The sequence below is a fragment of the Ictidomys tridecemlineatus genome, chromosome 10, assembly GCF_052094955.1.
Source record: "Ictidomys tridecemlineatus isolate mIctTri1 chromosome 10, mIctTri1.hap1, whole genome shotgun sequence".
NCBI lineage: Eukaryota > Metazoa > Chordata > Mammalia > Rodentia > Sciuridae > Ictidomys > Ictidomys tridecemlineatus.
This window is the reverse complement of record NC_135486.1, coordinates 22,698,116-22,709,094: the sequence shown is the minus strand read 5'-3', so window position 1 is coordinate 22,709,094 and position 10,979 is coordinate 22,698,116. Positions and strand designations below refer to the sequence as shown.

General features: G+C 37.6%; 1 protein-coding gene and 1 long non-coding RNA gene across 3 annotated transcripts in view; one reads left to right on the top strand and one right to left on the bottom strand.

Moving 5' to 3' along the window:
• Positions 1–703: 703 nt before the first annotated feature.
• Rgs2 (regulator of G protein signaling 2) lies at positions 704–4,067 on the bottom strand. Its single transcript, XM_005335349.5, has 5 exons — positions 3,902–4,067; positions 2,673–2,774; positions 2,510–2,571; positions 1,819–1,985; positions 704–1,554 (listed from the first exon to the last, which is right to left on the bottom strand). Exons 1-5 carry the CDS (start codon positions 4,009–4,011, stop codon positions 1,360–1,362), a joined length of 636 nt encoding a protein of 211 aa, XP_005335406.1. The 5' UTR covers positions 4,012–4,067; the 3' UTR covers positions 704–1,359.
• Positions 4,068–4,143: 76 nt separating this feature from the next.
• Positions 4,144–10,979, top strand: part of LOC110599126 (uncharacterized) — a 28,052-nt gene continuing 21,216 nt past the window's right edge. The window contains exons 1-2 of one of the 2 annotated variants that reach the window (XR_013426447.1): positions 4,144–4,637; positions 5,172–5,255. This is a non-coding gene — a long non-coding RNA (uncharacterized LOC110599126). Of the gene's footprint in view, positions 4,705–5,171; positions 5,256–10,979 lie in introns of both variants that reach the window. The other variant, XR_002485053.3, reaches the window with a different exon arrangement.

Sequence of the window (10,979 nt, the reverse complement as noted above, 5' to 3'; positions counted from 1 at the left end):
AAATCAGAAATAAATGCACTTTTTAGTGTTTTACAATTTCTAAAGTCCCTTACTACTTCACAGATACAGGGAGGTGTCATGTGGGGAGCCAGCAAAGGTGTTAGGATCTTAAGGTCACAAAGCTACGGGAAGTCAGTACTTTGGCTCAGATCTTCCAACTCCAAGATGAAGGCTGCCTCCCTCTCGTTTATTAAAACCATAACCAAGGAGAATGAAAAGCAGCCTGCTGAAGGAAAGGGTATTCTTTTTTTTGTTTTAACCTTAGCAGTTAGAAAAATAACAGATTCCTCAACTAGGAAAAAGCACATTCCTGGATTAAAGGTAAGAAACAAAAGTGCCTTTCTTTTGCCTTCATCATTAACTAAAGTTACATAATCAGATTTTTTTTTTAAGCAAATAAAGGAAAGAGACTCAGGAAAACTCTGATTGCGTATTGACCCATCATGGAAAAACAGTTTTCAAATATGAGTCTTGGAAACTTATGCTAATACCTACAGGGGAGCTTAGAACCAAGGGAATGAATAAAAAAAAAGTAGGCTTATATTCATCTATTGGAAAAACAGTTATGTGACTAATTTTGGAGCTTGTTTTCATATTTTACTGCTCATTTTAGCTAGTCCTTTTTTAGATGGTTTTGCTTGTATCTGCCATAATTCCAGTTACCAAAGTCAAATAAAATCAGATCACATCTGGACTCCAAGTGTTCAATAACATTATTTATCAAAATAAAATTTATTAAAAGTATTCAAAGACCACTTCAAAGTTTAGCTGCCTTCAAGACAGTTTTTGGCACTCGTAACGGACACTGAGTTTCCCACACAAAGCACGCATTCAATTTCACACACCGGTTAACAATTCAAACGGACCTTTTCAGTTTCAGCGATACATGAGACAACAGTACTGATGATCTGTAAGTCATAAGAACTTCAATACCTTTGCACATAGTAAACATTTTAATGTTACTTAGTACTTAAAAACTAAAACTAAAACTAAAACCACTATGTGGTAACATGGACTGATTTAGGGAAAGATGTACAGCCAGCTAGCTAAGGCCACATAATCCCAGACCTATTGATTTTCAATGGTTTTGGAACGATAGTATTACACGGTGTCTTTCATCTCGCTCTGGCTTTTCCAGTGAGACACCCCCACGTTCTTCAAGAAGGGAAGCCCTTCTGACACTCGCTTCTCCTAGGTTACTGGCTTCCTGACTCACTACCCAACTTTGAATCAATAGTTCTGGGTGATGTTTCCTGAACACCCAGGCTGAATTCAAGGTCAGTCTTTTTAGTAGATCACAGCCTTTTCCCTTAGGAAAAAGAAAGAAATGTCCTCCATTCTGGGGCTCTTTTTTCCATCTCATGTAGTATGGGGATCTGTGGTGATCTGTGACCTTTTGCACAAGTCCTGGTAGAATTCTGACTCCAAGAAACGCGGGTAAGAGTTGTTCTCCATCAGGCTATATACTCTTTTCTGGGCAGTAGTGAAGCAGCCACTTGTAGCCTCTTGTATATTTTGGGCGATTAGAGTTTTGGTTTGGAAGTCTATGTTTATCTGAAATAAAACAACAACAAAAAATGGTTTATTTGGTATTCAGTCTTAGTGAATGAACTTTAATAATTGAAAACAAAAAAAATGTAATGTGTGATTAGCTTCAGCCAAGACTGGAGAGACTTAACTGAAATTTAGGCTAGTGAGGAGGGAGGCCTTGATACTGCTCTTCCCACTTGCCTCTGATTTGATGCTTTCAATTCAATTTGTTTCACTTTGGTGCTAAGGACATCCAAATTATGCTGAAATAAAGAACCTTTTTCTTACCTCTTTTGGAGCTTCCTTTTCTATGAAATCAGTATATATTTTCCTTGCTTTTGAGGACAGTTTTTGGGGTGATTTTGTTTTTTTGAAGTCTTCACAGGCCAACCAGAATTCAATATTTTCTTCACAGAACTCAGATTTTAAAAAAGCCCTGAATGCAGCAAGACCATCTGAAGAGGAGAGAAAGATTGCAGAGTGTAAAGAATTGAGTGACCAGATAATTCCTTATGCTTTTCTAGTATTAGATGTAGCAACTTTCTAGATTTCACTCAAGTCTGTAATCCTTATTTAAGCTTTTTAAAGACTAAGATACCAGTAGGTAAAATGCTTAAGTTGGTGCTCTGCTACAAAAATATATAGATTTATATATAAATGCAAAATAAATATCTAGAGGAGATATATAAATTCTCTAGAAATCAGGCTCTTGAAAACATTGTATGCAATGGAAAAGCTGACTCAACCCTAACTATGAGCAATGTTCGTTTTAATATTTAGGCTAACTTTTCTTCCCCACATGGAGTGCATACCACATACATTTCCATGACTAAATACTGAAAAATAAAGGAGAGAAAAATACGCTTTATGCTAGTAATTGTAAAAGCTCTCCCTACAAGCTGCTCATTTGTGGTATGGATTTATCCTTCCTAGACTCTTGTGATTTTTGCAATGGATCAAATTCAAGAGTTTAACTTACATTTACTAGCTAGTAGTTCATCAAATGCCTCTGACCACAGCAGTGCTTCCTCAGGAGAAGGCCTGCAAGAGAAGTTCCACATATTAGCTTATGCATATCAGAGTTCCTCTTTCAAGTTTAAAAACTTGCTATTCATGCTTGCAAGTACAGGATTCTGACTTACTTGATGAAAGTTTGCTGTTTGCTTTTCTTGCTGGTTTTGGGCTTCCCAGGAGTAGAAGAATTGTGCAAGAAATAGCTCAAACGGGTCTTCCAATCTTTTAAACTAAAAAAAAAAAAAAAAAAAATTAAATTCACTAAGAGGCAATTGATTCAATATGCTATTTCAGTTGAAGTCATTTTTACCAAATAAAGTCACCCAGTAGCTATAGACACACCAAATAAGACAAAACAAGAACTCAAGTGACAATCTTATTCCCTTAACATTTAAACCCAGCACCTATGTGATGAACACAATTTTATCCATTCATCTAACTAGTTTTACAACTAAGGGGAAAACTGCCTAAAATCACTAAGATATTTTGATAAATTCGGTTCCTACAGTTCAAAAGACAGATGCTGTTTCTGACCCACAAAAGGCAGTTTCTCTGTAAGGTTAATTACAATTCTGAGACATTTGGCACTTAATGTAAAGGACAGCAGTAAAACGACCTTGACTTGGCTGATGCTCCTTCTTCTACCCCTAGAGCAGGAGGTTCTGGACCTCACTAGAGGCTGTGTAAAATGAGGTGTGTGTATGTGTGTAAGAGAGTGAGAGAGTGTGTGTGTGTGTGTGTGTGTGTGAGAGAGAGAGAGAGAGAGAGAGAGAGAGAGAGAGAGAGAGAGAGAGAGAGATATCCCTCTGGCTCTCCTCCTTCTCCACCTACAGTGCTCCTTTTAAGCGGATACTGCAGAACAATTATTTGTTCCACAGTCGTGACTGGGTACTATCTGCTTTATCATAAAAAAAAAAAAAACCATTGTACTCAGAACCAGTCAAAACATATCATCAAAAACGATGTAAGCTCATCAGAACTCAAAATGCAACCTTAAGAATGCCACTGGGATCCTGTATACCCGCTTCAGCTGCAGTATTCTGATGTCATTTTAAATGCAGAACAAAAGCCCGTCTGCAGTATCTTAGCGCATCTACCACCGCTCTTGTACAGAGATTTTTCCTCAGTTCCTAAACTATGTACTTGTTTTTGTGTCCTTGGCGCACAAAAACAAGTACATACAACACAGATTTTACAATTACTGTGCAAATTAACTTTCCCCCCATATATTTATTTGTTTATTCTGCAGCAGCTCAGGCTACAGTTTGCTAAAGTCAAAGGTATCGCGTCTGCAGCAAACGCTCCTAGGAAGGAGCTGGACTGGAGGTCGCGGGAGAGACAAGAAAGCCATACTCACAGGGTCCGTTTCATCTTTTCCCGCTTCTCCTCGCTCTTGGGACCACTGCCTGCGTTCTTGTCCATGGGTACGCAGTCGTGCTGGACAGCCAAGAACATGGCACTTTGCATTATCTTTTTCCCGCAGGAACCGCAGCTGTTCTCAGCGAGGAGCGCAGCGCTGCATTTAAAAGAGGATGCGGCGCAGGGGCGGGGCCTCGCGGCGCCGGCCCCGCCTCCATTGAGCGAGGATTGGCTAACGCAGGCGGGCTTGGGGCGGGGTCAGCGCGGCCTGCGGCGGTCACGGACGCTGCGGAAGGGTCCCTGAGCGAGGGCGCTGCTGACGTAGGCGGCCCCGGCTTCGTGCGCACTCAGGCCGAGAAGCTGCGGCTAGAGGGACCCGTGTAGGGGCAGAAAGAGACCTTTCAGTGCGAGCCGTCGCCGTGACCTTTGCCAAGGCGCGGCGGCCGGGGGGGATGGGAGGGCTGCGCTGCGGCCCGAGGTTGGCTGCCGGCCAGGCCTGGGCGCTCGCTCTCCCGTATCCCTCTTGCTTGCTGCTGCCTGGGAGTGCCGATTCCCCAGCAGGGAAATCCGTTTGCTGCTAGCCAGAGTTCAGTGGCTTTTCCTTTTGTGTTTTCTTGAGCGTGCTCTTTCTCTCTGCGCCTCCTTTGTGGTTTACAGTCATGCTTTAAAGATTCACACGAGGCCACCTGGTCTGTAAACTGAGGCTGCAGAGAAACCCTTCCAGTCCCTCCCAGGTACTCCACTTAATTGGGGGAAGGAAACCTAACCGGAGAAACCTGAAAGGATGACTGCACAGGACAGGTGCTGTGACCTGCTTTGCAACTTGCCTAGGCATCTTAGAACACTTTTGGGAATGATTATTATTCAGAGGCGAAACAGGTGAAAGTGACTGTCGGAAGACAGGGCTTTAATTGGTTTTGCATTTTTGATCACCACTAGACACCTGGCTGAAACCTGTGAGGTTGTAGGGCTGCTGCTCTGGAGTCCTCCACAGTGTCTCCTGCTAACACAAATCACAAATCTTTTATGGTGAGAGATAAAGAGGAAAACAAAGAATTTGATAACGCACCGGAATCTTTTCTATTTTAAGAGTGCAAGGAATCAGGATTTCCTCATGAATCATTCTTGGTTGGCTTAGAATTTACCAGAACATTCAATGGACAAAAAGGGTGTCTGTGGTGGGGGAGGGGAACGTGGGGGAAGTGGTCAGGGAGGTAGGGTTTGATTGAAGAAGCTTCATTTTCAAAAACCATCTCTCTTTACTGCAGGCTTTAAGGACAAATAGATTGCCTCAACTACAAAGTGATTCCATTTCAGATAATATTACCAGAACTATAAGATGGAATATTCAGGTGGGTTTCCTATCAAGCCTCTAAATAGACAGTAAGAATTACAGCAAAGCATTGATTAGGCTGAAGATATTCTCCCTACTTTGCAGTAGACCTGTTAAGAGAAAATTGGAGACATATTTTTGAAAATTGGAACCAGCCAACATATTCATATATTGGGCTGCCAGTAGTTGGAGCTGCAAGTTTGACTTAGCAAAATCTGCATTTATTAGAACAGTTATATACTTTATTGTGGAAAAGAAAATCATTTAGATTTCAATAATAAATACCTGAAAGCATGTTTGTAAGACTATAAGAAGGTAATTTTTCTTAAGCATATGGTCTTTGTTCTAAAATAATTTTAAATAATGTTCCTACATCTATTTTCACTTTCTGATGATTCAATACTTATTATATAAGTATCAAAATAATGTTGCAGATTTATAAAATATCAAGTTCATGATATATATTTATAAATGGTGTCTGGATAATAAATGATTAAGGAAAATAAGCAAAAATTAACAGTTAAATTCTTCAGAGATCTCCAAATTAGAGAAGTTCAGTCATCTCTCGATATTGACAAAGGTGAATATATAGGTGTTCATGTAAACAAGTGATTTAAATGCTGACTATCCTTGATGGTTTTGTTTAATATCTAAGCATTCCCCCAGCCCCAGTACTGGGAATTAAACCCAGGGGTGCTCTACCACTGAGCTTGGGATTTGAACCCAGGGCAATGCACATGCTAGGCAAATGCTCTACCACTGAACTGCAACCTCAATTCACTTTTTGCCTTTAATTTAATACAGGGTCTCACTAAGTTGCCTAGGCTGACCTTGAACTTTTGATCCTCCTGCCTCATCTACCCCAGTATCTGGGATTATAGGAATGAACCAGAGCATTGACTCGTATTTACTTTTTCATAAACCTTTTCAGACTGAAAACTCATATTAAAAGGCAGAAATTATTTTTTTTCTAAAAATTGTATGGTTGATTGATAAATCTGAACATAAATCAGTTTAAAATATTTATTGTAAAGGTAATTTTATGAGTTAAGGCAATACTTGTTGTTAACAGAAGCCTTTTTCTTAAAAAGTTGCCATGTCTTTTTAAAGACAGGCTGACATTTTTAAAGTGAAAGCTATAATTTTGATGACTTCCCTTTGGATTTTTTTTATGCAGTTAGGTTTTAGGTAAATAGGATTGCTCCACATTAAGATGACACATATTTTCCATTCTGTGGTGGAAGAAGAAACAAGGCAGTGGGTTGTAAAAGTTGCACAGCAAAACCACAATGGGAGAGTGTCTGATAAACTAATACTTTTTCCATGTTGAATCTACCATGCCCTCTACTGGAGAGAATGAACACGTAAGTGGCAGAGGCTCTCAGGGTGGGTAGTACATTTTAAAAATTTTTTTAGAAGTTTAAATTACAGAAGATAAATAAAAATACAAGTTTCTAACAAAACCAAAGAGATATTATGAAGCATAAACATCTCCCATGCCATACTTCTCTCTTCTCTAGTAATTACTATGAACAAAATTATTTATATATACTCTCATATTTTCAGAAATTTAGCAACAAAAATATCTGCTTAAAAAAACACAAGAGGATCATTCTAAGTATTACTCTGTGCTTCACTTTTTTTCAGCCAATAAGATTAGCTTAGTTCTTAAATTTAAAAGAGCTGTAAACCAGTTGATTTCTTTTTTTGTGAATCTTAAATAGGTGGGTATTTTAAAAAAGGAAAAAAAAAAAAAGGAAATACCAGGGAGCAAAGTGTGTGATGAATAATTGGAAAAAATGAAAACTTTTAGTACCTTTTCTGTTGATCATATTTGAGGATATGTGTCTCACGCCTTTTCCCCTCCCTTCTTCTCTACTTACTGACTTCCTTCTCTTCCTTATTTAACTTTAGTTGGTGAAATATTATTTTTATCAGAATGAACATATGACTTCACAAGGTTCTGTACTCCACTTCTTATCTAATAACTTGAAAATTAAAATTAATTTATTGGAATATAATTTTCATACCTAGAAACTAAAAGAAAATTAACATTTTTTTTCAGGAATAAATTAGAGTTTAAAACTAACATTTAGTGTGTATTATAGAGGAATTAATAATTTTACCAGTCCTTGTATGGCAATTGCAGTTAGATTACCTCGTAGTTCTACCTTAATTTCATGCATGGTATTTAGTATGTTGTGCTTCAAGGGCAGGCAGAGCCTGCTTGAATTTAGTAGTTCCTCTTCATGAAAACATCAGGATTTTCTTTGGAAACTAATAACCAAAATACAATGAAGTTTTTTTTTTCTGAATAAAAACTGCTAACATATATTGAAATGTCTCTAATAGGTTTCTGAAGTTATTACTAGTCCTGTATGTGAGAGAACTATAAATGTGAGGTATAAATTAGGGAGTTGTTTCCTTTGGCTGCTTTCTTTTTGTGCATGGAAAAGTAGGGGGAGTAGGTGACTATAAGTACTTTCTTATAACAAATTTGCATAGATGGCAGTTTGTCTACAAAGTTTAGAGGTAAAGCTAGGAATTTTTTTGAGGATATGTGTCTCACTCCTTCTTCCCTCCCTTCTTCTCTATTACTGACCTCCTTCCCTTCCTTATTTAAATTTAGTTGGTGAAATATTATTTTTATCAGAATGAACATATGACTTCACAAGGTTCTTCTAAATGGAATCTTAATTTTATCTACAGAAATTGGACAAGTGTTCTATTTTTTTAAAAATTTTGGAATATTAGGTTAATGATATATAAGATTTAAAAAGGTCTATATGCTGTTAGTGACTCAGTCACTTAGAGTCTTTTTTGCCTAAAATGTTATTATTGGGGCTGGGTTGTGGCTCAGCGGTAGCACGCTCACCTAGCATATGCGAGGTCCTGGGTTCAAATAAATGTATTGTGTACAAATAAAAAAAAAGTTATTATTTTTTGATACCAGGGATTGAACCTAGGGGCACTTAACCACTGAGCCACCTCCCCAGCCCTTTTGATTTTTTTAAATTTTGATTTGGTCTTGCTGAGTTGCTTAGAGCCTGGCTAGGTTGCTGAGGCTGTATTTGAACTTGAAATCCTCCTGCCTCAGCTTTCCCAGGATCTGAGACTACAGGTATGCACCACTACACCCGGCCTCCCTCCTTTTTAAAAGTTTAAATATGAAGAAAGGCTATTTTTTGTTTAGATAATGAGGAATCCATTTGCACTTACCTTTTATTTTTCTTCAGTATACTGACAATTCCTGTGTAGAAAGCATTAATCCATTTTAGACACTGATTTTCGCAGGTCTTTGATTCATCAACTACTTTATAATAACCTAAAACCTTGTATATATTCTCTGCCAAACATAGTTTTGAAACAAAATTTCCAAACTCTCAACAGAGATTTGGGAAAAGAGTAATGAATACTTTTAAGGAGATGCCAGTAGCCTTGACACAGTTCTCATGTTATAAATATTGAAGTCTTGAATGCCAAGCTAATGGCACTAGTGTCCCCCAAACTTCTCAGCTTTTAAAGACAAAATAATTTTAGAATTCTTTTCAGAAGGTGCTCTTGAAAGAGCAGATTGGCTGGAGGGGTTGTCCATAATTGGGACACTTGTCATTTACTACTAGTTCTCGCTCTATTTTAGTTACCACCTCTGGCAAGCTGTTTAGTCTTTTTATGCCCAGTTTTCTAATTTGTAGGGTGCAAAGAGGTCAAAAGTGCTAGGAGCATGTTGGTGGATGGCAATACGTTGAGCACTGAATTGGTCTTTAGCAAAACTTTGCTAGTAGAACTCATCTCTTCTAGGTGTTTCTTTTGCCTATTTTGCTGCTTTTTCTCCTAAAACCCACAATTGACTATCATTCCTGAGGTGGCATGTTCTTTTTTCAGTTGGAAAAGTTTAAAGAAGGTCCTCAGTGTCTACTAGTTGAAGGAGTACCAGGACATTTCCTGCCTTGTTCCTGTAGAAGATTTGATATAATTAAGGAGGGAAGTAGTCTGATAGAATTTCTGTTTCTATAAGTATACTGGGGAGATTGTATCTCAAATACATTTGACACTGACTCCTGGACCCCATTCCATCTTAGATTGATTCCAATTCTTTCTCAGGGACCTTTATCCTCCTGGATTCCCTGGTTGTCCTCCTGGGTTTTTCCAAACGCCCTGTTGGGCACTTTAGTGCTATGCTATTTATGAAAATACTTTTGTTCTTTTAAAGCAGATTTAGGTTGACAATAAAAATGAGAGGAAGGTACAGAAATATGTCTTATGCTTCCTGCCCCTACAAATACATAGCCTCTCTATTATTTATATCCTTAACCAAAGTGGTACATTTGTTACCATTGATGAACCTATACCGACACATTAATATCATCCAGAGTCCATATTAGGGTTCATTTTTGGTATTGTTCATTCTATAAGTTTAGACAAATGTATAATAATATGCATTCATCATTATAGCATCATGAAGAGTATTTTAAGTACTCTAAAAATCCTCTCTGTTCTCCCTGTTTCTTTCTCTATCCCCAAAGACCCTTGGCAGCTCCTGATCTTTTTAATGTCTCTGTAGTTTTGTCTTTTCCAGAATATCATGTTATAGTTGAAATCATACAGTATATACCCTCTTCAGATTAGCTTCTTTCAGTTAGTTATTGCTAAGTGCTTAAGTTGCCTTCATATCTTTTCATAGCTTGATAGCTTTTTTCTTTTTAGCATTGAATAACATTCTATTGTCTGAAGGTACCATCCATCTACTGAAGGACATCTTGATTGCTTCCAAGTTTTGGAAATCATGAATAAGGCTATTATAAAATTCTGTGCAAAAGTTTTGTGTATATGTTTTCAGCACCCATGAGTAAATACCAAGGAGCATGAGTGCTCAATTACAAGCTAAGAATATACTTCATTTTTAAAGAAACCATCATTCTGGTTTGCAAAGTGGCTATATTATATTGCATTTCCACCAGCAATAAGTGAGAGTTCCTGTGGTTCCATGTCCTCCAGCATTTGGTGATGTCAGTGTTCTGAATTTTGGCCACTTTAATAGGTGAGTAATGGAATGTCATTGTTTTCACTTCTCTGATAGCATATGATGTAAAAACATCTTTTTGTAAGATTATTTACCATCTGCTTAAGAGGTGTTAAAGTCCTTGGTCTGTTTTTTAATTGGAATGTGTATTTTCTTATCATTAAGTTTTAAAAGTTGTTTGTATATTTTAAATAACAGTCCTTTTAAGGATATTCTTTGTGTACTTTTTTTTCTTCTGGTCTGTGGCTTGTCTTTGTGTTCTTTGCTGAGAGCCATAGCCCAGTAGGAATGATGCACGGCATTTTTGGTTGAAAGGTGACTACAGCAAGCCATTGAGATGATAATGGTTATGTTAAGATGTGTATTCAATTGGATATTAGACCCCTCTTGACATTGTCTTTCACAGAGAAGAAGTTTTTACTTTCAGCTAAGTCCATGTTATTATTTTCATGGAGTGTGCCTTTGCTGTTATATGTAAAAAGTCATTGCCAAATCCAAGATTACCTATGTTTTTCCTTTGTTATCTTTTAGGAGTATTATAGTTTTATAATCTACATTTTGAGTTTTTTAAAAAAATAATTAATTTAGAAATATTTAAGTTCTTCCTGAAAAGTGTTTTACAAATGTCTACCTTTTTACATATCAATCTTTGCATCTGTTTTAGAGTAATTCTCCACAGTTTACAGGGTGAATTCTCTCTGGATAGTACCTTCTCTTGGC